Here is a 25,962-nt window from a genome sequence, read left to right on the forward strand (position 1 = left end):
TTAATGTCCAACCTAAACCTCCCTTGCTGCAATTTAAGCCCATTGCTTCTTGTCCCATCCTCAGAGGTTAAGCAAAACAATTTTTCTTCCTCCTCCTTGTAACAACATGCTTGACAACTGTTATGTCCCCTCTCAGTCTCCTCTTTTCCAAACTGAACAAACCAATTTTTTTCAATCCTCCCTCAGACGTCATGTTTTCTAGACCTTTAATCATTTTTGTCGCTCTTCTCTGGACTCTCTCCAATTTGTCCACATCCTTCCTGAAATGTGGTGCCCAGAATTGGACTCAATACTCCAGCTGAGGCCTAATCAGCAAGGAGTAGAGCAGAAGAATTACTCCTCGTGTCTTGCTTACAACACTCCTGCTAATACAGTGGTTCTCAAGCCCCTTTCACACAGCAAGCCTCTGTGTGCGACCCCCCCTTATAAATTAAAAACACTTCTTAATATATTTAACACCATTATAAATGCTGGCTGCAAAGTGGGGTTTGGGGTGGAGTCTGACAGCTCACAATCCCCCCATGTAATAACCTCACGACCCCCAGTTTGAGGACCTCAGTGCTAATACTTCCCAGAATGCTGTTCTCTTTTTTTGCAACAGCATTACACTGTTGACTCGTATTTAGCTTGTGGTCCACTATGACCCCTAGATCCCTTTCCACAGTGCTCCTTCCTAGGCAGTCATTTCCCACTTTGTATGTGTGCAGGGCCCATCATGGTTCCCTCGTTTGGTCTGGCTAGGTTCTGGGCTCCCCCTGCCCACACTGATCTGTCCATCATCCTGCTGCTCTCCCAGCCAGCTAGGCACCCACACCTCCCTCTTCCAGCTCCAGGCAGCAACTGACTGCTCTGCCTCTGCTGCTTCCTTTTATGTGGCCCTTCTGGCTCTTGATTGGTCACTCCAGTAGCTCCTCTGATTGGCTGCTGCCCTGCAGCCACTCTAGGCTGCTTGGAGGACTTCTCTTCTGCTCTTTTCTGGGGCAGGGTGAGTCAGGGCCGCGAGGCCTCCAGTTCTACTCCACCTCGTCCCAGATTGTGTAAACTCTTCCCTCACATTATATACTGCACTCCATGTTGGGATCTTAACCTGGTTATCAACCACCTTATGAGACCTCAATTCAAACCAATGGAGACCTGCTCCCTACTGTTTATCTATGAAGACGGCCTTCTTAGTCGCCATAGCTTTGGCCCGTAGGGTTGGGGAGATTGGAGTCTTGATGGCAGATCCCCCCCCCTTTACGATGCTCTTCAACAATAAGGTCTCTTTACGTCCAAATCCTAAATTCCCATCAAAGGTTACACAGGAGGATAATAAAGTCAAATACTTGTGCACCTACTGCCTTGTCACCTCTGCGAGTGTCACAAGAATGCATGAAATTGTCATGTCATAGCATTGCAAGCAGAAACTCGGCATGCCCATCGATGTCAGAGCTTCTTCAATGCCAAGACTTTATTTTGGGGATGTACTTTCTTTTGAATGGCTGTGAATTTAGTGTGTGCAGCTGACCCAGAGAGAAAAATGTACAAAAATTTCTCCAGGACGGTGAAAAAAATTCAGTGCATGTTTGTTTCCTTTGCACACATCAACAAAAACTAAACAGTACCTGTGCTTGAAACAGTGAACATACAGTGCTTGAGGCACTACTTCCTGCAAGAGAGCTGGCAGACCACGAAGATTTCCACTCATAACACTGGCACTATGAGATGTCTGGGCACTACAGTTCTGTATATCAGTACTGCACCGTGGCGATATGTTCTTCGTGTACTGAAGGAGAGGCTTTGCAGCAAGTGACTTGGCGGGATGGAAACCAACATCCTTCACTACTGGAGAACACTGGATGTTGTCCCATTGTCTGCAGCGGATCATCCCAGTGGCTGGAAACAGGCAGATTCCAGTATCCTCCTTGCCCCACATGCTCCTCCTGTGACCGCCTCAGAACTCAGCACCCACAGCCAGCTGTGACCTGGGAATGTTGCAGGGGAGATACATTGGGGATGGGGGACTTCCCTTGAAGGAAGATCCCTGAGCTGTTACCTGAGCCAGGAGAGGGGTTGGGAGAAGTGACACCTTCTGGCCCAGAGACTGGACAAAGGAGAGGAGGAGCTGGGGGGAGGGAGGAGAGAGCTGCTGGAGGAGTTTTTAGTTTCAGTTTTGTGCTGGGTGCTGGAACGCAGGGAACCCCAAGGCTGGGGTGTCACAGACTCACAGATCGTGCCCACTCGTGGCCCCGTGCAGTCCGTGGGGGGTGCCCCTCCAAGTGCGACAGCCCTTCTTGGGGGTCCACTCTCTCTCGGGGTCAGGCCCCTCCAACTCCTGGAGCCGCACCTCTCTGAGCCTCAGCACGTCTGTCTCTGCCGTGGGCCCCCTCAGGGAGTCCACGCGCTCTGGACCCCCCGGGCCTCCTCACCCCTGAAGGGGTTGATGCTCCCGCCCCCCCGCCCTGTTCTCTAGACCGGAGTGACTCTCAGCCAGCATAAAACAGGAGGTTTATTGAGAGTTGAACACAGCACAGGAAACTCTCAGGGCCTCAGGCCTGGCCTCCCTCAGCCCAGCACATCCCAGTCCCCCTGCAGCCAGGTGGGCTCTGCCTGCTCCCCCTCTCCAGCCCAGAGCCCCCCTGCTTCCCAGCTGGGCCTCCGATATCCCCGGCCCCAAGCCCCCTCTGTCCATTGTCTTCTCTTCAGGTAAACAGGGTCGTAAAACAGGATGTCCTGGGTCTCCTCTCCTCTCAGCCCGCTCTGGCCCCTCTGGCTGGAACCAGCTGGTCAGGTCACCAGGGTCCTCTCTCTACAGCCCATTGTCCTCCCACTGGCCAGAACCGGCTGTGACTCCTGAGCTGTGTCTCCAGGTCACCAGTCGCTGGGGTCTCCATCCTCCAGGCCATCGGCCGGGGTCCCGAGTTCCCTCTCCGGTCCTGTGTCCCAACAAACTCCCTCTCCCCTCCCCTCGTTAAACCAGTAACACTCGGGGACACTGAGTCCCCCTCCCTCTGCATGCAACCCACTGGAAAACACAGACACCCCCCCCCACTGCGTCACATGGGGTCTAAGCTCCCTGCCCCCCAGAAGGACTTGACTGGGGGGTCCTGGTTGTACCTACAAGCTCTGCTGTAGCCTGTGTTCCTATTGTCCAATAAACCTTCTGTTTTACTGGCTGGCTGAGAGTCCCGGTGAATGCCAGGAAGAGGGGTGCAGGGCCCTGACTCCCCCACACTTGCTGTCTGGGCTGACTCACTAGGTGCCTGGGGGCAAGCCTCTTCCCCCCGTGCCAGTGGCCCATCTGTGCTGTGGGGCCTCACTGCTCTGCAGGGAGAGGGGAGGGAGTGGTGAGCTTCACTCCTTAGTGTTTATAAAGGACTTTGGGGTCAGGCAGGAAGGGCTGGCCTAGCCTGGGACTCTGGAGAGCTGGGTTCAGGTCCCAGCTCTGCTACAGGCTCCCTGTGAAACATGGAGATGCTTTGGAAATTCCCATCTAGCTCTGTGCCTCAGTTTTCCCACCTGTACCATGGGGATAATGGTCCATCCATTTCCCAAGCCTCTGTCTGCTTTGTCTACTGAGAGGTCTTAGGGGAAGGCTGTCCCTTGCTCTATGTGGACATTGAATTGTGGGCATAAGGCCCCAGGGCCAACCCTCTAACTCCTCTCCGAGCTGTGGTTTCAGGCTGTCTGCAGACTCAGGAACTATTGCTCAGCTCACATTTGGGCCTTTTCTTCACAACCGTAAGAAATAGAATTTGTTTCTAGGTACATGGGACTCACCAGACTGGACGAGTCCAGGGTCCATCTAGTGCAGGCGACTGTCTCATGACCATCCATGACCAGCACCAGCTGCTCCAGGAAGAGGTGCAAGAATCTTCCCTCCAGTGAACAGCTGCAGAATAACTTCCTGATCAATTAGTGTCTAATGGCCTGAAGCAGGAGGGTCAATATTCCTTACAAGAAAATGGGATCAGCTGTACTACAACTTCAGACTTCCTCATTAACCATAGTCCCGTCAAGTCCTGCTAAGCTCTCAGCCTCAATCTGATCTTGTGGCAGTGAGTTCCACAGGCTAACTGTGTGTTGTTCATTGACTGTCCCTATGTTCTTTAAGAAATGTGGCACCTGATCCCCCTGTTCTGCCTCACTCATTGTTTTCTGTCCTTCTATCATGGCCCCGCTTCTTTGTCTGCTTTCGAAACCAAACAGTCCCGACTGGTTCTGTCTCTCTAGACCTCCCGCTCTGAACCCCATCATTCTGATTTGCCCATTCTGGAGACGGGGGGGCCACCACTGAGCAGTGTGCTGGGGATGGGACCCACTGAGGATGACAGTACTGTGTTTCCGGGGGTGGTAAATGGGTGCTGAGGCCCTGGAGCTAGCGGGGATTCTGTGGGGCCATGCATGGGGCAGAGCGTGGCTTGCATCGTGGGGGCCTGGGCATTTGCCATCTTTTTATGGTGGATGGGAGAAAACTGCTGGGTGGCCAGGCGGCCGGGCTGACATCGGCCCTGGGATGGGTTTGGCTCAGTGTAGGTGTGCAGCAGCCTGCTCCTGGTGGCCGTGTCATGGGTAGCCATGCCGGGCTGGCCTTGGGGGGGTCTCAGGCAGCTCCCCAAGCAGGAGTCACCATTTTTGCGGGACTAGGGTTGGCAACTTTCTAATCACACAAAACCGAACACCCCTTCCCCAAGGCCCCGCCCCTTCCTCGTCAGGGGTGGGGGGTTGAGGGCTCTGGCTGGGGATGCAGGCTCTGGTGTGGGGGCAAAAATGAGGGGCTCAGGGTACGGGCTGGGGCAGGGGATCGGGATGTGGGGAGGGGAGGGCTCCTGCTGAGGATGTGGGCTCTAGGGTGGGGCTGGGGGTGAGGAGTTTGGGGTGCATGAGGGGGCTGGGGCAGGGAGTTGAGGTGTTGGGGGGGTTCGGGCTCTGGGAGGGAGTTTGGGTGCAGGAGGGAACTCCGGACTGGGGCAGGGGGTTGGGGTGCGGGGAGGGGGTGGAGTGCGGGGTCCCAATGGCGCATGGGTGGCCAGGGAGGCTCTCTGCACTGCCCTTGTGCCCACAGGTGCTGCCCTCACAGCTCCCATTGGTCGCGGTTCCCAGCCAATGGGAGCTGCGGAGCCGGCACTCAGAGCAAGGGCAGCGCACGGAGCCTCCCTGGCCGCCCATGCATCTAGGGACCGCTAGGACCTGGCGGCTGCTTCCAGGAGCCATGTGGAGCTAGGGCAGGCAGGGAGCCTGCCTTAGCACCGCCCCGGCTGTGCCGCCGACTGGACTTTTAACGGCCTGGTCAGTAGTGCTGACCGGAGCCACCAGGGTCCCTTTTCGACCAGGTGTTCCGGTTAAAAACCTGATGCCTGGCAACCCTAAGCAGGGCCCATAGGAAAGGGTGCAGGGTTTTGTACTCCCTCTCCAGCTGCAGCGCTGCCACCGCAGCAAGAGCTCCCGCTGCTGGCTCTGCAGTGACCACAGCCTGCATGTGTGAGCCCACCAGGCCGTGGCTCTTGCCGCCACGGCTCGCTGTGCAGAGAGAAGCTGGTAGCGTCCAAATGTGTTGACCCAGACAGCCCCTTGTGTCAGCACGGACCCCCATTCATCTCCCCCTGAGAGGGCAGTGGCATAGCGATACCCCCTCCAGCCTCTGCCTGCAGATGGGGGGCTGCAGTACTGGGGATAGGGAGGTTATAGTGTTGGGGCGACAGTGGTGGGGCAGTGCAGTGACAGGAGCTTGCAGTGATTGGGGGTTGCTGTGCTAGGGGAAAGAATTGTGGGGTGTGCAGTGCCCGGGCGTGCAGTGCCAGGGAAATGCAGTGCTGGGGGTATATTGTGGGGGGGGGGTGAGTGCAGTGCCTGGGGCATGAATTGTGGGGGGGGAGTGCAGTGTCAGGGGGTACATTGCAGGGGGGGCAGTGTCAGAGGCCTGCATTGTGGTGTGTGCAATGTCAGGAGGGTGCTTTGTTTGGGGTTTCAGTGCCAGGGGGTATAATGCCAGGTGCATGCATTGCTAGGGGTACAGCGCAAGGGGGTGCATTGCCAGGTGGGTGTTTTTTTGGGGTTGCAGTGCCACGGGGTAGAGTGCCAGGGACATGCATTGTGGGGGGTGCAGTACCAGGGGCATGCATTGCGAGGGGATGCATTGCAGTGCCTGCAGTGCCAGGAAGCTGCTTTGTTGGGGGTTGCAGTGGTAGGGGGTACAGTGCTAGGGCTTTGCATTGCAAGGCATGCAGTGCCAGCAGGTGCATTGAAGAGTGCGCAGTGCCAGGAGGGTGCTTTGTTGGGGGTTGTGATGACAGGGGTTAAATACATGGCCATGCATTGCTGGGGGATGCAGTGTCAGGGTCATACATTGCTGGGGAATGAAGTGTCAGGGGCGTGCATTGCTGGGGAATGCAGTGCCAAGGTCATACATTGCTGGGGGATGCAGTGCCAAGGTCATACATTGCTGGGGGGTGCAGTGCCAGGGTTGTGCATTGCTGGGGGACGCACTGCACGCCCCCAGCAATGCACACCCCTGACACTACGTCCCCCCAGCCATGCATGCCCCTGGCACTGTATCCCCCAACCCCCAGCAATGCAGGCTGCTGGCACTGCGTCCCCCAGCAATGCACACCCCTGATACTGTGTCCCCCAGCAAAGCATTGCTGGGGGTCGGGGGATACAGTGCCAGGGGCGTGCATTGCTGGGGGATGCAGTGCCAGCGGCATGCATTGCTGGGGGACGGAGTGTCAGGGGTGTGCATTGCTGGGGGAGGCAGTGCCAGCGGCGTGCATTGCTGGGGGATGCAGTGTCAGGGGCATGCTTTGCTTGGGGATGCAGTGTCAAGGTCATACAATGCTGGGGAATGCAGTGTCAGGGTTGTGCATTGCTGGGGGACGCAGTGTCAGGGGCGTGCATTGCTGGGGGACGCAGTGTCAGGGGTGTGCATTGCTGGGAGATGCAGTGCCAGCGGCATGCATTGCTGGGGGACGCAGTGTCAGGGATGTGCATTGCTGGGGGACGCAGTGCCAGCGGCGTGCTTTGCTGGGGACACAGTGCCAGGGGCATGCATTGCTGGGGGATGCAGTGCCAGGGGCGTGCTTTGCTAGGGGACGCAGTGCCAGCAGCATGCATTGCTGGGGGTTGGGGGATACAGTGCCAGGGGCGTGCACTGCTGGACAGGGTGTGTTTTAACTCCGCTTCTCTCTGGTTCTTGCAGTTTGTGCACCTGGCCCAGGTGAGCTTCCTCATTCATGCCTTTGGCTCGGCCTTCACCTTGGACCTGGAGCTGAATCAGTAAGTGCTTCCTTGGGGCTGTGGGTGCGAGTCAGGGCTGAGGCCCAGGGCAGGCTGGGGTGGAAGCAGGCAAAGCATGGCCTGTCCCACAGCGCTGGAACTTGGGGGGAGGGGAGGGGTCAGCAGCTGTGGGGCGTGAGTTTGGTGGGGCTCAGGCCAGGTGCCAGCGATCGGGCATCCACAGCATAGAGGGCCCCCACCAGTGTCGCAGCAGAGGAGCCGTGGGCGCTGCGGTGTCAGCCTGGCCCCACGGCTCCCCCAGGCCAGGTGTGCGTGGGAGGCTCTGAGCACGTGTGCAGGAGACGCTCTGAGGGAGGCGGGTGGGTGCCAGGTGCCCTGGCACCATGCTGGGCTGGTGCCAAGCTCTGGCATCGGGTGAAAGCTGCCCCCTTAATATTTCATGGAGCCCTCTGGAGCCACCCAGCTCTGACACTGAAGCCCCAGGCCCAGGTGTCAGCAGGGTGAGGTGAGCTCCAGAGCCTGGTGTAATGGGAGCCGGCGTGATCAGCCCAAGTGGCTGGCGATTGGGTTTCTGTGCCAGGGAGTGAACCTGCAGAGCTCCCCCGGGGGTGGGGGGGGGCAGGCTCTGGGTCCTGACAGCCCAGCCCCACCCTGACCTCCCTCCAGTGCGCCTCCCAGTGACCCAGGCGAGCCCCCAGCCCATTGCAAGAGCCCCCAGTGACGAGCGGGAGCAGCATGGACAGTGTGTGTGTGTGTGTGTGTGTGTGTGTGTGTGTGTGTGTGTGGCGAGAGCACAGCTGTGGACAGTGCACAGTGTGTGTGTTTGTGTAGCGAGAGCGCAGCTGTGGACAGTGTGCAGTGTGTGTGTGTGTGTGTGTGTGTGTGTGTGTGTAGCTAGAGCGCAGCTGTGGACAGTGTGCAGTGTGCAGTGTGTGTGTGTGTGTGTGTGTGTGTAGCTAGAGCGCGGCTGTGGACAGTGTGCAGTGTGTGTGTGTGTGTGTGTGTGTGTAGCTAGAGCGCGGCTGTGGACAGTGCGCAGTGTGTGTGTGGACAGTGCGCAGTGTGTGTGTGTGTGTGTGTAGTGACAGCGCAGCTGTGGACTGTGTGCAGTGTGTGTAACGAGAGCTCAGCTGTGGACAGTGCACAGTGTGTGTAACGAGAGCTCAGCTGTGGACAGTGCACAGTGTGTGTGTTTGTGTAGCGAGAGCGCAGCTGTGGACAGTGTGCAGTGTGCAGTGTGCAGTGTGTGTGTGTGTGTAGCTAGAGCACAGCTGTGGACAGTGTGCAGTGTGTGTGTGTGTAGACAGCGCAGTGTGGACTGTGTGCAGTGTAGTGACAGCGCAGCTGTGTGTGTGTGTGTGTTTGTGTAGCGAGAGCGCAGCTGTGGACAGTGTGCAGTGTGTGTGTGTGTGTGTGTGTGTGTAGCTAGAGCGCAGCTGTGGACAGTGCGCAGTGTGTGTGTGTGTGTGTGTGTGTAGCTAGAGCGCGACTGTGGACAGTGTGCAGTGTGTGTGTGTGTGTGTGTGTGTGTGTGTGTGTAGCTAGAGCGCGGCTGTGGACAGTGCGCAGTGTGTGTGTGGACAGTGCGCAGTGTGTGTGTGTGTGTAGTGACAGCGCAGCTGTGGACTGTGTGCAGTGTGTGTGTGTGTGTGTAGCTAGAGCGCGGCTGTGGACAGTGCGCAGTGTGTGTGTGTGTGTTTCCCGAGGGGTGCAGGAGCGGAAGGGGAACAGGGCTGTTGGGTGCATGGTCCAGGCGGCTGAGCCTGCAGTCACCGGGGGAAAGGCCAGTGGATGTGCTGCCACAAGGATGGCACCGGCCCTGCACATCAGGGGCCCTGGTTAATCTGACCTGCCCCAGTACCTGCCCCAGCCAGCAGCAGTTCCTCACCTGTCCCCCCTCTCGTTTCCCCGGCAGCCACCTGCTCTCCTCGCGCTACGTGGAGCGGCACTATGGCCAGGATGGGAACAGCAGCCACGGCCCGGTGAGTGGGAGCAGCACAGGGCTTCGCCGGGCGCTGATGGCGAGAAGGCCCCTGCCAGCGGGGCTGAGGCGCCAGGCAGAGTCTTTCCGGCGGCAGGTGTAGAGCCGCAGGACGAGCCCGGGCCAGGAGCCTGCGTCGGTGTCATGCAGCAGTGGCCCAGTCCCATGCTGCAGTGCGGGCCGGGCTGGAGCAGCTTTGTGAGAGGCCAGACGGCTGGCCGGGAGTCAGGAGAGCCGGCGGGTCCTGGCTGCCCGGTGACTAGAGTGGGACTGAAATTAGCAAAGTTAAATGAATGGTGCAACGGCTCATGAAATGAACAGGTGGCACATTTGAAACTCAGCAAAAAAAAAATACTTTTACGCTCAGTGCTAATTAGCCTGTGGAACTCACTGCCACAGGAAGATTCAAACAGGGACCAGGCATGTCTGCTGTACAAGAGTATCTGAATGAACGAATGGTGGCAGGATAGTAACCTGGTGCTTAGGGCTTGAGCCCATCCCCGACTAGGATGAGACCTATTGCAGGGGCAGATTATCCCTCTCCTGCTGTGTGGGGTTCCTCCAACGTCCTCGGCAGCATCTGGTGCTGGCCCCTGCCGGAGACAGGGCACTGGGCTGACCCTGCTCGGCACTGCCGGTGCTGCTGGGTGAGTCGCTGCCAGGCCAGGGAGCTGGTGGCTGGTGGCTGGTGGGGGGGGGGGCGTGGAGTGGCGCTCCCATCAGGGGGGAATTCAAAGCGAGTTTTGCGCGCGGTGACGCACAAGGCCAGCGACTAGCAGGACATGGCAGCGCCGCGCTTCTGCCTGGCTCAGCGAGCGTGGAGCTGGAGAAATGCCGTCAGCCGCCTCTCGGGGCTGAGGGGCCGGGGAGGGGAGCACAGGCCCGACGGGACCACGCGGGGTCATTTTGGGCCCCCTTGGCTGGAAGGATCCCCAGAGCCGCCTGCATCCAGGCCTGAGACTGGCCAGCACCAGAGGTACCACTGTCGAGAGGAGCCTGACTCAGTGCAGCCCCAGAGCAGGGGAGGTGACCTGCCCTAGGCAGGGCTCCAGCCAGAGCCCAGCTCAAGGGGGATGGAAATCCAGGTCAGGTCTTCCTCCCCTCCCCTGCGCTGCAGCTCCATGGGCTCAGCGGCTTTGGGGCTGGTGATGGTGAATGGTGAACTGGGTCGTGGTGTGATCACACCAATACTGAGAGCACCGTCTGTGAGCACCAGTCAGCGGAACAAATGAGACCCTGTCCCTTTAACTGCAACCCCCCCCCCCGCCCCCGCTCTGGCCCAGCCACCCCCTGAGCTGCCTTCCCCCATCCTGCCTGCTGCAGCCCAGCAGCATCTGGGCCAGCGCCACCCCCACCTGCTCTGGCCCAAGCCCCCTGTGACTGAGGGACAGGAATTGCCTGGTGCTCGGCTCCCTCTGACCAGCCTGTCCCCTCCCCTGGGGTTATAGGTGGGGGGCTGCAGCTTGGCCGCCCCAGCATGAGCCCCCCGGTGCAGAGGCTAGTGAATGAGGGGAGAAGGACAGGACAGGACCTCTCTCCTGTGCTCGGCTCCCGGCCAGGCCTTGTGGGAGGAGAGGGATGTTTTCTGGCCAAGCCCCTGCCTTTCTGGTGGTGCAGGAACGTGGCTGGGCCAGGCCTCCTGGCCTCGGCTGTGATCCATCTTCCGCCGTGATCCGTCGCCTCCTCCTTGCGTTTGGAGTCGGGCGTGTTGTGGCTCTGACTTTCCTCCTTTCCTGCGGCTCCCTGTGTTGTGAGCTCTCCAGGGTGGTTTCTGTGGCTTGGTTCTGGCTTCCGGTGTGTGGGCCCCAAATCTGGCCAGGCCTGTGTTCCCAGCAGAGCAATCCACCATGGCGAGCCCGGCTCTGTGGCTCTAGAGGCATCACTGCTTCGAGACGGGCAGAAAGAATCAGCCGCATGGAGCCCAGCGAGTCACTGCTGCAAGCAGGGCGCGTCTGGGGTACGTATCCCACCTCCCCACCTGACATGCCCCTTGCTGCTCTAGCTTGGTGCACTAGTCAGAGCCACAGCCAGCCAGCCAGCCAGCCGCGGGCACGCACGCCAGCAGCTACGACGCAGGCTTACTCCCAAGCTGCTCCCTCCAGCTCCTTCTTGAGAAGCTCCCTGGCTTCTCCTCTTATGGAGGATGCAGGGGTGCCCCAGAAGGTCACCGAAGGTATCAGAGGGGCAGCCGTGTTAGTCTGGCTCTGTAAAAAGCGACAGAGTCCTGTGGCACCTTATAGACTAACAGACATATTGGAGCATGAGCTTTCGGGGGTGAATCCCCACTTCGTCACATGCATGTGGTGGAAATTTCCAGAGGCAGATATAAATATGCAGGCAAGAATCAGGCTAGAGATAATGAGGTTAGTTCAGTCAGGGAGGATGAGGCCCTCTTCTAGCAGATGAGGTGTGATCACCAAGGGAGGAGAAACTGGTTCTGTAGTTGGCAAGCCAGTCACAGTCTTTGTTTAATCCTGAGCTGATAGTGTCAAATTTGCAGATGAACTGAAGCTCAGCAAAGGAGGGCAGTGATCTGAGGGGCTTGCAGCCAGGCAGACGGTGGTTGGGCACATCAGGGGTTCTCTGAGGTGGGGGTGGGGGGCCAGGGACTTGGTCGCAGCTGGCCAGGGAGCTAGATGCAGGGGTGAAAGTAACTCACAGGACTTACCGGTACTGCTGGAGTCCTCAGGGGGGCGTGGCCTCATCCAGAAGAGGCGGGGCCTATCAAGATTTAACGGCCCTGGGGCATTGGCTGTGGCTGGGAGCTCCAGGGCCTTTAAATCAACTTGGGGCTCCCAGCTGCAGAGGTGGCTGGGAGCCCCCCTGGGCTCAGGGGCAAATTAAAGCCGAGCCCTTTAAATGCCCCCTCAGCTCCGGCAGCCGGGCTCGGGTGTGGATTTAAAGGGTCCGCAGCTCCCATGGCTGCGGGGACCCCCAAACCTTGCCGGCCTGGAGCCGGGATTTAAAGGGCCTGGAGCTCCTGCCGCTGTGGGGAGCCCTGAGTCCTTTAAATCCCGGCCCCAGCCCGGCTGCCGGAGCTGCAGGGGGGAATTTAAAGGGTGGGGAGCCCAGAGCCCTTTAAATCCCTGCCGCAGAAGCCGGTGCGGTCCGGCATGGCGTACTGGCTCTTGCTGGTCTGCCAGACCAGACCGTACCAGCTTCCTTTCACCTCTGGCTAGATGGGACCTGCCGTGATCAATCCGAAGCAGCTGGGAACGTTGGTTAGCTTTGTGAAGCAGACGTGTGCAGACGTGTACTCTACTGAGGTGAACCGACTGGCAGGGCCGAGCAAGGGGAGGGGTGTCCGCGGCTCCAGGCCTTTCTGGAAGGTGTGGTAATGAAGCACAAACCCTCGGGCTGAGACGTGGCTGAAGTAAGGGCCTGTGCTACACAGGAGGTCACTCAATGAGCTAATGGCCCCCTCTGACTTAGAACCCTGGGAATCTACAGATCCTGACCAGGCGGCTGGGGTGGCTCTGGCCTGCCTGGGCCCCGACTCTGCAGATCAGCTTGCTCGGGGCTCTTTAGTGTCTTATTGCGGGGGTGCCTGCAGACCCCGATCAAGGCGCTGTGCTGGGTGCTGCACAGACACATGACACAGAGACCCCTCCCCAGAGAGCTCAGGGGACGGGGCGGGGTGGGCCTGGGGCAGTGAGCTTGTCCCCATGGCTGTGGGTCAGGATTGAGGGGCGCTGGCTGAACTGTGTGGGGGAGGTCAGGGCTGGGATAGCAGGGGGCTGGGGGTCAGGATTGAGGGGCGCTGGCCGAGCTGTGTGGGGGAGGCCAGGGCGGGGATAGCAGGGGGCTGTGGGTCAGGATTGAGGGGCGCTGGCCGAGCTGTGTGGGAGGGAGCCCAGGGCTGGGCTAGCAGGGGCTGTGGGTCAGGATTGAGGCGCTGGCTGAGCTGTGTGGGGAGGCCAGGGCTGGGATAGCAGGGGGCTGGGGGTCAGGATTGAGGGGCGCTGGCTGACCTGGGTGGGGGAGGCCAGGGCTGGGATAGCAGGGGGCTGGGGGTCAGGATTGAGGGGCGCTGGCTGAACTGTGTGGGGGAGGCCAGGGCTGGGATAGCAGGGGGCTGTGGGTCAGGATTGAGGGGCGCTGGCCGAGCTGTGTGGGAGGGAGCCCAGGGCTGGGCTAGCAGGGGGCTGTGGGTCAGGATTGAGGGGCGCTGGCTGAGCTGTGTGGGGGAGGCCAGGGCTGGGCTAGCAGGGGGCTGTGGGTCAGGATTGAGGGGCGCTGGCCGAGCTGTGTGGGGGAGGCCAGGGCTGGGATAGCAGGGGGCTGTGGGTCAGGATTGAGGGGCGCTGGCTGAGCTGTGTGGGGGAGGCCAGGGCTGGGATAGCAGGGGGCTGGGGGGTCAGGAGTGAGGGGCGCGGGCCGAGCTGTGTGGGGGAGGCCAGGGCTGGGCTAGCAGGGGGCTGTCGGTCAGGATTGAGGGGCGCTGGCTGAACTGTGTGGGGGAGGCCAGGGCTGGGCTAACAGGGGGCTGTGGGTCAGGATTGAGGGGCGCTGGCCGAGATGTGTGGGGGAGGCCAGGGCTGGACTAGCAGGGGGCTGTGGGTCGGGAGTGAGGGGCACTGGCTGAGCTGTGTGTGGGGGAGGCCAGGGCGGGGATAGCAGGGGGCTGGAGGGTCAGGATTGAGGGGCGCTGGCCGAGCTGTCTGTGGGGGGAGGCCAGGGCTGGGCTAGCAGGGGGCTGGGGGTCAGGATTGAGGGGCGCTGGCCGGGCTGTCTGTGGGGGAGGCCAGGGCTGGTATAACAGGAGGGGAGGGGTCCCCAGACTAGATCAGCAGGGCTGTAAAGATATTTGCCTTCTGGGAGGGTGGGGTGTGTGTATGGGGGTGAGGGGGGTGATCCAGGCTGCTCCTGTTGCTCTGGCCCGCTGCAGAGAGCACACAGCTCACCTCTCCAGCCTGGGGCAGGGGGCAGCCCCCTTAGCGCACGTGGGAGTGAAGCAGAATGGCAGCAGGTTGCTGGGACTCTCCCTGCAGCCGGCGGAGGGGTGGGGGAGCGGGCCGCGGCAGGCGCAGCCATGGTAAAAAGATGAATGGGTCCGTCCATAAATAGCCTGGCGTGTCTCTCGCCCGGCAACCCCGCCTGTCATGCAGATTTCACGGTGCCTCTCCGCACAAAGCCTGCCCTGGAAGTGGAGCAGCAGTAATGCCGAGGGAGTGCGAAACACGGACAGGCGGGGGGGCTGGGCGGCCCGCTCTGTCCTGCCCCGCCGGGGACTCCTCTGCCCTCACCTGCTCTCTGCCCCTCTGGGCCGCCCTGCTCATGCCCCCCCTCTCCTGGAGTCCTCCCACCACCCTGTGCCAGCCTGGGGCTGTGGTGACTGGGACCCCTCATCTGCCCCGCTGGATGCCCCAGGCCGGGGCTCCGTAACCTGTGCAGAGACGGTTCCTATAAATAGACACAGTGGAGCAGGGCTGCTGCTAGTGCGTCATGCAAGCCTGTGGCGATGGGGCTGCACACACGTGCCCAGGCGTCTGGAGGGGAAGGGCACCGTGCACACAGACAAGGGCGTCCGTGCACTGCTATTGGCAAACATGGACTTGCACTAAGCGGGAACATGATGCACATGCAGACAGGTGCACGCACACATCCGGACAGACACGCATGCATGCCTACATGCAAGGACATGCATGCACCTGCGGACAGGTGTGCAGGTAGGGTAACGCCTATATATGGATACACAGGGACATTGACATGGGCATGAAAATGGGAGCAAAGGACCCACACTCTCTAGGACATGCATACAGGCAGCTACATGCAAAGATCAGACAAACAGCCACACAGAGGATAAAAGACCCCATCCCCACAGACACAGCATGGCATACATGCAGACTGGTACGTACACAGACATAGAGACACACACTTGCACGTGCATGGGCACACACCTGGAATACAAGCACATGTGGGCACACGCGTGTGCAGACGGGCTTGTCCATCTGACAGAAGCTGTTGTTACAGTCTGAGAGATGTGCAGGGGGACCCCAATTCCAGTGCAGCAAACTTTGGTTTGGCATCCTAAACCAGGAAGGGGCTGCAAGTTGTCATCCCATGTTCCAGTTGGGGGGGAACTGAGGCACAGAGAGGGGCTGGGACTTGCCCCAGGTCAGAGCCAGGAATAGCACCCAGGAGCCCCCTGCTCTCTTCACTAGACCGTGTTCCCTCCCAGAGCTGGGACGAGAGCCCAGGAGTCCTGGCTCCCAATCACCTCCAATCACTAGCCCGTGCTCCTTCTCCGCTGCGGTGGCTGATGGCTCTCCTTGCCCCATTGCTCTGTTGCAGGGAGCGGGGGAGCACTGTTACTATCAGGGCAAACTCCGAGGGGAGGCGAGGTCCTTGGCAGCTCTGTCCAGCTGCCGTGGTCTGCAGTGAGTACCACCGTGGGCATGGGGGGCGGGAGCGGATTGAGCCGGCCCAGGGACAGAGCCCCCAGGAGGCTCTGATGCTGGAGTGGCAACGGGGAGGGAGGGAGCACTCTTGCAGGGCTGCTCACCCTAGGGGGATTTGGATGCGGGTGGGTGGGTAATCCAGAGTGCTGCATTGGCTTTGGGTGCAGGGAGTGGGAGGGGTGGTTCTGTGCTGTGGGGCAGCAAACTGGCGGGGGAACTGGGTTGCAGGTCCCTCGCTGCCCAGTGGTGCTGGAAGGTTCGGGGGGCGGGGGAGGGGAGTGGGTCTGCATCCATCTGTGACAAAGGGGTGTCTGCTTTCCCTGCAGCGGTGTCTTCTCGGACGGGAGGGAAATGTACCTGATTGAGCCCCGCAGAGCAGCCGAGCGTTGGCAGGTAAGGGCTGGGCTGGAATTCCATCATCCCCCGTGCTGCCTACTTGGGTTCCCGCTCACCCGGCTCCTGTTCCCCAGGGAGGTGAAGGGGAGGCCCAGGGTCACAGCACGGCCAGCCACCAGGGCACAAGCCAGCCTTCCTGGGGCTCAGACTCTGGTGCTGGTTCTGGGCGCTCCGACACTGGAGCTGCTGGGTCCTGGGCGTTCGGACACCAGTGCGGCTGGGTCCTGGGCACTCGGACACTGGTGCCAGGTTCTGGGCACTCAGACACCGGTGCTGCTGGGTCCTGGGCACTCGGACACCGGAGCTGCTGGGTCCTGGGCGCTCGGACACCGGAGCTGCTGGGTCCTGGGCACTCCGGAGCTGGCTGCTGTGTCCTGCCAACTCTCGGAGCTGCTGCTGGGTCCTGTCTGGGGGACACCAGTGCGGCTGGGTCCTGGGCACTCGGACACTGGTGCCAGGTTCTGGGTGCTCAGACACTGGCGCCAGGTTCTGGACATTCCAACACTGGCGCCAGGTTCTGGGTGCTCAGACACCGGTGCTGCTGGGTCCTGGGCACTTGGACACTGGTGCCAGGTTGTGGGCGCTCGGACACCGGTACTGCTGGGTCCTGGGCGCTCGGACACGGCGCCAGGTTCTGGGCGCTCAGACACCGGTGCTGCTGGGTCCTGGGCACTCGGACACTGGTGCCAGGTTCTGGGCGCTCAGACACCGGTGCTGCTGGGTCCTGGGCGCTTGGACACTGGCGCCAGGTTTTGGGCGCTCGGACACCGGTGCTGCTGGGTCCTGGGCCCTCGCACACTGGTGCCAGGTTCTGGGCGCTCAGACACCGGTGCTGCTGGGTCCTGGGCACTTGGACACTGGCGCCAGGTTCTGGGCGCTCGGACACCGGTGCTGCTGGGTCCTGGGCGCTCGGACACTGGCGCCAGGTTCTGGGCGCTCAGACACCGGTGCTGCTGGGTCCTGGGCGCTCAGATTCTGGCGCCAGGTTCTGGTAGCTCGGACACGGTGCTGCTGGGTCCTGGGCACTCGGACACTGGCGCCAGGTTTTGGGCGCTCGGACACCGGTGCTGCTGGGTCCTGGGCGCTCGGACTCTGGCGCCAGGTTCTGGGCGCTCAGACACCGGTGCTGCTGGGTCCTGGGCGCTTGGACACTGGCGCCAGGTTCTGGGTGCTCAGACACTGGTGCTGCTGGGTCCTGGGCAGACACGGTGCTGCTGGGTCCTGGGCGCGGACACTGGCGCCAGGTTTTGGGTGCTTGGACACTGGCGCCAGGTTTTTGGTGCTCGGACGGAGTCCTGGGCACTCAGACTCTGGCGCCGGGTTCTGGGCGCTCGGACACCGGTGCTGCTGGGTCCTGGGCGCTCGGGTGCTGCTGGGTCCTGGGTGCTCGGACACTGGCGCCAGGTTCTGGGCACTCGGACACTGGTGCTGCTGGGTCCTGAGCGCTCAGACACTGGTGCCAGGTTCTGGGCACTCGGACACTGGTGCTGCTGGGTCCTGGGCGCTCGGACACTGGTGCCAGGTTCTGGGCACTCGGACACCGGTGCTGCTGGGTCCTGGGCGCTCGGACACTGGTGCCAGGTTCTGGGCGCTCGGACACCGGTGCTGCTGGGTCCTGGGCGCTCGGACACTGGTGCCAGGTTCTGGGCGCTCGGACAGCGGTGCTGCTGGGTCCTGGGTGCTCGGACACCAGGTTCTGGTATCGCCTGCACTGGCCCATTTAAATCCAAAGCCCTGCAGCTGAGGCTGCAGCCAGAGGGATTTCCCAGAGTGCCTCCTTTCCCCTTGTTGCCATGGCAGCAAATGGAAGGAGATTCCATTGACGTCTGCTCCCCATCCAGTCATTAGCTTCCCCCTCCCCCACGCTCCCTCAGTCCATGGAGTGTCTCCCCTCCCCCATCCTTGCCTCGGTTTCCCCAGCCCCATGCCGTCCCTGCAGGATGGGCAGGCTGTGCCTACCAGGGCTGCTGGGGTGAGAGCCCCTGTGGGGTCTATGAGGCCCTCAAGCACCGGTGGGTGGGGTAACGGTGTCGGGCCATGAGGGGCCTCCCCTCGAGCTGCCAGGTCTGTGCCGGATCCCGGCCAGCAGTGGTCTCTCCCCCACTCCATCCCCTGCTCTCACCCCCCTTGCACCCCCAGGCCGATCACCCAGCCGCTGGGCAGCACGGAAGGGCTGAAATCCTATCCCTGCCACCCTGCCGCTGGCCCAGTCGGAGCAAACCGGCCCCTCCAGCCACAGAAGTCATCAGTTAATGATCCCTGGTGTCAGTGTGGAGCCAAGGGGCTGAAACACAGCGGCCAGGCCTGGCGATGCCTCCTCTGGCTCGGGAGATGGACTCTGTCCCTGGGACTCGCACTTCAGGGTGTGGATAACGGGCCCTGGTGCTGGGACTCCGGTCCCTGGGCGGGGGCATCTCCCATCAGATTGGCGCTGGGACCCTGAGCAGTAGGTGGCCAGTGCACTGGTGCTACCCACCCGTCCATGGGGAGCTCTCCCGCTCCCGCCACACACACAGGAAACCAAGGAACGGTGGCTCCTGGCCCCAGCCCGCACTGTGGCCCAGGCTGGAGCTGGGAAAGCCACCGGCGACCTTCCTGCTCTCTTGTTCCCTGTGCAGGAGCCTCTGCCTCACCTGATCCAGCGCATGCCAGCTCCCCGCCCCGCTCAGGGGTGCACAGAGCCAGGTGAGTGGCGCATGCAAGCCCCGCTCCCCATGACACAGTGGCCCTTAAGTTGTGTTGGGGCCATTGAGCCGAGAGCCGGTGGGAAGCAGATCTACAGAAGCTGCTTCTCCCCCCTATGTCCATTCTATGGGCTTCCTGCCTGGCATTCCCAGCCCTCTGCCTGTGCTGAGAGCTCGCTCCCTTCTCACCTGGTGTCGGATCCACAGGATCGCCCCAGCTTTGGAACCGACTCTGGGAGGAACCCTGCAGTGTGCCAGACCCCACGGGTCTCATCCTTCCTTTAGGTGGGGCACGTGACCTCACCACCTCCTGAGCCTGGTCCTCTGGGGGTCACCCCGGGCACTGCTCAGCCAATCCCACTGCCATGGGCTCTGGTTAGGGACTCCCCCTCAGCAGGGATTGATGCACCTCCCCGGGTATTCCCAGTGACGCTCGCCAGAAAAGCCGGGGTGGTTAGTCAGCAGGAACCCAGCACGGGGAGCCCTCAGGGAAGCCCAGAGAACTGCAGATTAAAGCATTGGCCATTCTGATCAGCCCAGAGCCCTGCCAAGCTGCAGCGACCTCCATTTGCAGGCTTTGTCTCTCTGACTTCTTCCTTAGTCAGTTCCCAGGGGAGAGGGCCCACAAGTGCCTTGCAGAGCCCCCGCCTCCGAGCCCTTTGTTCTGGAGCAGGGGGTCTCTCCTCGAGCCCTTTGTTCTGGAGCAGGGGGTCTCTCCTCCGGCTGAGAGGCAGGAAAAAACCCCTCCCTCTGGGCTGTAGGTTGCTGAATGTCAATGTGGTGGTGAGTGGGTTTTCCATGGTCGTCCTGGATTTTCCATGGATATGGGTCTGCCTTGGCCAGTCCTTTGTAAGGACCGGTCAGTCCGCTCAAAGCAATGCACCCCCCCCCCGGCCAGGCACACATAGGGGTCATACAAAGTATTGCAAAAAGGTCCCACGTCATCACACCTGGTCACTTCCACCATGGCGCTTCCTCTAGCCACCCCTGCCCAGCAGCAGCCCTGGCTCTGCCTCCCACTGGACCCCCTGTGCCCGGCTGGAGGATCCAGCCCTGGGACTGTCTGCCTTGGCCCTGCCTGCCAGCCCCACCATCACCCCCTGACCCTGCTGTGTTCTGCCCCTAGGCTGCCTGTTTCAAGCCCTGAGACACCAGGGCCCAGACACCCGGCCCAGACTGCGGAGGAGGCGGCAGGTAGGGGCACTGCTCAGCCGAGCGCTCAGGGGTGGGCTGGGGAGCTGAGCACTTGGGGTGGGCCAGGGTAGGGGGAGCAGGGCGCTCAGGCTGGTGGGGGAGGGGAGCTGAGCATCCAGCAGTGGGGGGAAGGGGAGCTGAGGGCTCAGGGGCCGAGGGAGGGGAGCAGAGGGCTAAGGGGCCGGGGGCGGGGCGCAGAGGGCTAAGGGGCCAGGGGAGGGGAGCAGAGAGCTCAGGGGCCGGGGAGGAGCAGAGGGCTCAGGGGCCGGGGAGGGGAGCAGAGGCTCAGGGGCCGGGGAGGGGGCTGAGGGCTCAGGGGCCGGGCGGGAGCAGAGGGCTGAGGGGCCAGGGAGGGAGCCTAGGGCTAAGGGGCTGGGAAGGGGAGCAGAGGGCTGAGGGGCTGGGGAGGGGAGCAGAGGGCTGAGGGGCCGGGGAGGGGGCTGAGGGCTCAGGGGCCGGGGAGCAGAGGCTCAGGGGCTGGGGAGGAGCAGAGGCTCAGGGGCCGGGAGGGGCTGAGGCTCAGGGGCCGGGGAGCAGAGGGCTCAGGGGCCGGGGAGGGGAGCAGAGGCTCAGGGGCCGGGGAGGGGGCTGAGGCTCAGGGGCCGGGAGCAGAGGGCTCAGGGGCTGGGGAGGGAGCAGAGGGCTCAGGGGCAGGGGAGGGGAGCAGAGGCTGAGGGCCGGGGGAGGGGCTGAGGCTCAGGGGCCGGGAGGAGAGCTGAGGCTGAGGGGCCGGGGAGGAGCAGAGGGCTGAGGGGCCGGGAGGGGAGCAGAGGGCTATGGGGCCGGGAGGAGCTGAGGGCTATGGGGCCGGGGGAGGGGGGCTGAGGGCTGAGGGGCCGGGGGAGGGGAGCTGAGGGCTATGGGGCCGGGGGAGGGGGGCTGAGGGGCCGGGGGAGGGGAGCTGAGGGCTGAGGGGCCGGGGGAGGGGGGCTGAGGGGCCGGGGAGGGGGGCTGCGGGCTGAGGGGCCGGGGGAGGGGGCTGAGGGCTATGGGATGGAGGGACGGGTGCTGAGCTTTCCAGGGCCAGCCGCGCAGGGCCCAGGCTGGCCAGGAACCGAAGGCTGTTCAGTCCCAGCGAGAGGCTGGCTGGGCCGGTGGCCTGGGGCGAGTGTCCCCGGAGGGGACCAGGGGCCCCGTCTGCGTCCAGCAGCCCAGCGGGTTCCCTTGGTCCCGCGCTCTCGCTCACGTCTCTCTCTGCGCTCCCCAGGTGCGGCGAGCCCAGCCCACCGTGCACAGCGAGACCAAGTACATCGAGCTGGTGGTGGTCAACGACCATCAGCTGGTGAGTGAGGGCGGGGCCCGGGGCCCCACTCCCCTGGCAGAGAGGGGACGGCCTGGCCCTGGGGCCAGCCGGGGTCTCGGCTGTGCTCAGGGCCAGAGGCAGGCTGAACACAACAGACTACGCCGGGCACAGCACCTGCCTCTCCCAGCAGGGGGCGCTGTGGGGAATGGGGCAGGAGCGCTGGCTGTGGGGGGAGCTCCCACATACTTCAGCCCTGGCCTCTCCCAGCAGGGGGCGCTGTGGGGAACGGGGCAGGAGCGCTGGCTGTGGGGGGAGCTCCCACATACTTCAGCCCTGGCCTCTCCCAGCAGGGGGAGCTGTGGCAGGTGGGGTGAGAGCCATCCTCCATTGCTCTCCTGTGTGTGTTCTTTTCCAGTTCGAACAGATGCGCCGGTCTGTGGTCCTCACCAGCAACTTCGCCAAGTCCGTGGTGAACCTAGCGGACATGGTGAGTGCTGGCTGTGCGGGGACGTCCGGCTCGCTGCCTCTCCCGCTGCCGGCTGACCTGCTTGGATGGGTGTGGGGGATGGGGAGGGGCGTGGGGGGGGACGTGAGGCCCTTCCCCGCTGAGATAGCAGGGGTGCCTGGGGAGGGCCATGCACAGCTCTCATGTCACAGAAGCCTGGGGAGGTTGCAAAGGCTGCTGGGATGGTAATGGCCTGTCCCCTTCCTCTGCCACTGCAGCTATACAAGGAGCAGCTGAACACGCGCATCGTGCTGGTGGCCATGGAAACGTGGGCCTCCGAGGACAAGATCCACGTGGGGGAGGATTCGCTGCAGACGCTGAGCGAGTTCATGAGATACCGGACGGAGGCGCTGCCGGAGCAGAGCGATGCTGTCCACCTCTTCTCGTGAGAGCCGCGACGGCCATGCGGCCCTCCTCTCTACCCCCACAGCCAGCACTCCTGCCCCACTCCCCACAGCGCCCCCTACTGAGAAAGCCGGGACTGGAGCAGCCGAGAGCTCCCCCACGGCTGGTGCTCCTGCCCCGCTCCCCACAGTGCCTCCTGCTGGGAGAAGCCGGGACTGGAGTAGCCGAGAGCTCCCCCATGGCTGGTATTCCTGCCCCGCTCCCCACAGCGCCCCCTGCTGGGAGAAGCCGGGACTGGAGTAGCCGAGAGCTCCCCCATGGCTGGTGCTCCTGCCCTGCTCCCCGTAGCGCCCCCTGCTGGGAGAGGCTCATGTGGAGAATACTCATAGTACTTTGCGATTTTAACTCTGATTAACTAATCCTCACAGTCCTCCATGAGGTAGGGCAGGGTCATCATCCCCATTTGATAGAAGGGGGAACTGAGGAAATGGAGTAGCTCTCATCTATCTGGATTCCAGTAAAGCATCTGATGGAGTTCCACATGGGAAATTATTGGTTAATTTGGAGAAGATGGGGGTTAATATGAGTACTGAAAGGTGAATAAGGAACTGGTTAAAGGGGCGATTAGAGCAGGTCGTACTGAAAGGTGAACTGTCAGGCTGGAGGGAGGTTACAATTGAAGTTCCTCCAGGACTGGTCCTGGGACCAAACTTATTTAACATTTTCAATGACCTTGGCACAAAAAGTGGAGTGTGCTAATTACATTTGCAGATGCCAGGAAGTTGGGCGGAGGACTGGAGTATCCTACAAGAAGATTTGAATGACTTTTGAAAACTGGAGTAATAGAAATGGGATAAAATTGAATAGTGCAGAGTACAAAGTCATGCATTTAGGGACTAAACAACAAAAACTTCTGCCATAAGTGAGGGACTTCTCAGTTGGAAGTGACGAACGAGGAGAAAGACCTGCTATATTGGTTGATCACAGGCGGACTATGAGCCGCCAATTTGATGCGGCTGTGAAAAAGGTCAATGTGATACTAGGATGCGTCAGGCGAGGTATTTCCAGTAGAGACAGGGAAGTTTTATTGCTATTATACAAGGCACTGGTGAGACCACATCTGGAACACCGTGTGCAAGTCTGGTCTCCCATGTTTAAAAAAGATGAATTCAGACTGGGACAGGTGCAGAGAAGGGCTGCTAGGATGATCCGAGGAATGGAAAACCTGCCTTAGGGGAGGAGACTCAGAGTGCTTGGCTTGGTTAGCCTACCCAGACAAAGACTGAGGGGAGATCTGATCGCTCTCTAAAAATACATCAGAGGGATAAATACCAGGGAGGGAGAGGAGTTATTTAAGTTAAGGGCCAATGTGGACACAAGAACAAGTGGCTATAAACTTCCCATTAACAAGCTTAGGTTTGAAACTAGGTGAAGGTTTCTACCCATCAGAGGAGTGAAGTTCTGGGGCAGCCTCCCAAGGGGAGTATAGAATCATAGATTATTAGGGTTGGAAGGGACCTCAGGAGGTATTGAGTCCAACCCACTGCTCAAAGCAGGACCAAACCCCAAATGGCCCCTTTGAGGATTGAGCTCACAACCCTGGGTTTAGCAGGCCAATGCTCAAACCACTGAGCTCTCCCTCCCGCAGTGGGGGGCCAAATCCTAACTGGCTTCAGGACTGAGCTTGACAAGTTTATGGAGGGGCTGGGATGATGAAACTGCCGACAGTGGCATACGGCCCACGTGCACCTGTTATTAGCAAATATCTCCAATGACTGGAGGTGGGACACTAGCTGGGGAGGGCTCTGAGTTACTCCAGCAAATTCTTCCCCAGATGTCTGGCTGGTGGGTCTCGCCCACATGCTCAGAGTCTAACCAATCACCATATCGGGCTGGGAAGGAATTTTCCCCCAGGTCAGATTGGCAGAGACACTGGGGGGTTTTCACCTTCCTCTGCAGCATGGGGCCTGGGTCACTTGCTGGTTTGAAATAGAGTAAATGGTGGGTTCTCTGTAACCTTGACGTCTTTAAACCATGATTTGAGGACTTCAGTAACTCAGCCGGAGGTTAGGGGTCTGTTACTGGAGCGGGTGGGTGAGGTTCTGTGGCCTGCGATGTGCAGGAGGTCGGACTAGATGATCATGATGGTCCCTTCTGGCCTTAAGTGTATGGGTCTATGAGACATGGAGGGGGAAGCCTGAAGCTGTTAGTCAGCGGCAGAGCCAGGAAGAGAACCCAGGAGTCCTGGCTCCCAGGCCTGTCTTTCAACAGGAGAGTTGTGTGATCTTTCCATTCCCTCCTCCGTGGAAGGTTCCTTTCACAAGACCAGCCAGGGCTGAGCCCTTGGGTGCTAGTGACACTAAGAGCCTTGCAGCTGGGCTGCCACCACTCACCTCCTCTCTCCTTGTTCCCTTGCAGCGGAAGGACGTTCCAGAGCAGCCGCAGCGGGAGTGCCTACGTGGGGGGGATCTGCTCGCTCACCCGGGGCGGGGGTGTCAATGAGGTGGGTGGGGAAGAAAGTCCTGCCTGTTCTGTGCAGAGGAGCCCAGGGGCTTGGAGGGAACATGGTCCTCTCCATGCAGCTTTGACCCTCAGCCAAACACAGCCTCCCCCTTGGAGATAGGAGGTGTGGGGAGCAGTGGGAGGGTGTTGGGATACAGAGCAGGATGCTTAGGGGCTGTGGGACTGCACTGGGAGGCCAGGGGACTGTCGGACAGGATTCTGGGAGGCTGTGGGATCTGCGGGGGCAGGGTTCTGGGAGGTTGTGGGGCTGCAGGATCCAAGGGCTGGGGTATGGGATTGTTGAGCAGGGTTCTGGGAGGTTGTGGGGCTGCAGGATCCAAGGGCTGGGGTATGGGATTGTTGAGCAGGGTTCTGGGAGGTTGTGGGGCGGCAGGATCCGGGGGCAGGGGGAATGGGATTGTGGGGCAGGGTTCCAGTAGGTTGTGGGATCTAGGGGGCAGGATTCTGGGAGGTTGTGGGGCTGCAGGATCTGGTGGGGTATGGGATTGTGGTGCAGGGTTCCAGGGCCGCCCAGAGACGGGGGGCAAGTGGGGCAATTTGCCCCAGACCCCGGGCCCTGCAGGGGCCCCCACGAGAGTTTTTTGGGGGCCCTGGAGCGGGGTCCTTCACTCGCTCCAGGGGCCTCGGAAAACTCTCGTGGGGCCCGGGCCCCTGGAGCTTCTTCCACTCCGGGTCTTCAGCGGCAATTCGGCGGCGGGGGGTCCTTCTGCTCCGGGACCTGCCGCCGAAGTGCTGGGTCTTTGGCCCCTGCCGCCAAAGACCACAGGCCCCCTGAATCCTCTGGGCGGCCCTGCAGGGTTTTGGAAAGTTGTGGGATCTGGGGGGGCATGGGATTGTGGGGCAGGGTTCTGGGAGGTTGTGGGGCAGCAGGATCCAGGGGAGCGGGGGAATGGGATTGTAGGGCAGGGTTCTGGGAGGTTGTGGGGTGGCAGGATCGGGGATGGGATTGTGGGGCAGGGATCTGTGAGGTTGTGGAGTGGGAGGATCATGGGGGTGGGGTATGGGATTGTGGGGCGGGGATCTGTGAGGTTGTGGAGCGGGAGGATCATGGGGGTGGGGTATGGGATTGTGGGCAGGGTTCTGGGAGGTTGTGGGGTGGCAGGATCTGGGAGTATGAGATTGTGGTGCAGGATTCTGGAAAGTTATGGGATCTGGGGGGGGCATGGGATTGTGGGGCAGGGGTCTGGGATGTTGTGGGGTGGCAGGATCCAGAGAGGTAAGGTATGGGATTGTGGGGCAGGGTTCTGGAAAGTTATGGGATCTGTGGGTGGGGACATGGGATTGTGGGGCAGGGGTCTGGGAGGTTGTGGGGAGGCAGGATCCAGGGTGGTTTGGGGTATGGTATTGTGGGCAGGGTTCTGGGAGGTTGTGGGGAGGCAGGATTCAGGGGGATGGGGTATGGGATTGTGGGGCAGGGCTCTGGGAAGTTGGGGGGGCAGGATCTGTGTGGGGTGGGGTATGGATTGTGGGGCAGGGTT

The 25,962-nt window shown here is 61.2% G+C and overlaps 1 protein-coding gene across 6 annotated transcripts in view; it reads left to right on the forward strand.

Moving 5' to 3' along the window:
• The window catches only part of ADAM11 (ADAM metallopeptidase domain 11), a 58,306-nt gene that overhangs the window by 14,119 nt on the left and 18,225 nt on the right, over positions 1-25,962 (forward strand). For 2 of the 6 annotated variants that reach the window (XM_039504306.1, XM_039504305.1), the window contains exons 3-12: positions 7,175-7,251; positions 9,128-9,194; positions 15,488-15,573; positions 15,921-15,987; positions 18,609-18,675; positions 19,801-19,868; positions 21,076-21,150; positions 21,527-21,598; positions 21,835-22,001; positions 24,380-24,464. In XM_039504306.1, the coding sequence (XP_039360240.1) occupies positions 7,175-7,251; positions 9,128-9,194; positions 15,488-15,573; positions 15,921-15,987; positions 18,609-18,675; positions 19,801-19,868; positions 21,076-21,150; positions 21,527-21,598; positions 21,835-22,001; positions 24,380-24,464 (831 nt within the window). Of the gene's footprint in view, positions 1-7,170; positions 7,252-9,127; positions 9,195-15,487; positions 15,574-15,920; positions 15,988-17,832; positions 18,055-18,608; positions 18,676-19,800; positions 19,869-21,075; positions 21,151-21,526; positions 21,599-21,834; positions 22,002-24,379; positions 24,465-25,962 lie in introns of those variants that run through there. The other 4 variants (XM_039504308.1, XM_039504309.1, XM_039504310.1 and 1 more) reach the window with 4 other exon arrangements.

Source organism: Mauremys reevesii, linkage group 17 (assembly GCF_016161935.1).
Source record: "Mauremys reevesii isolate NIE-2019 linkage group 17, ASM1616193v1, whole genome shotgun sequence".
Classification (NCBI taxonomy): Eukaryota; Metazoa; Chordata; order Testudines; family Geoemydidae; genus Mauremys; species Mauremys reevesii.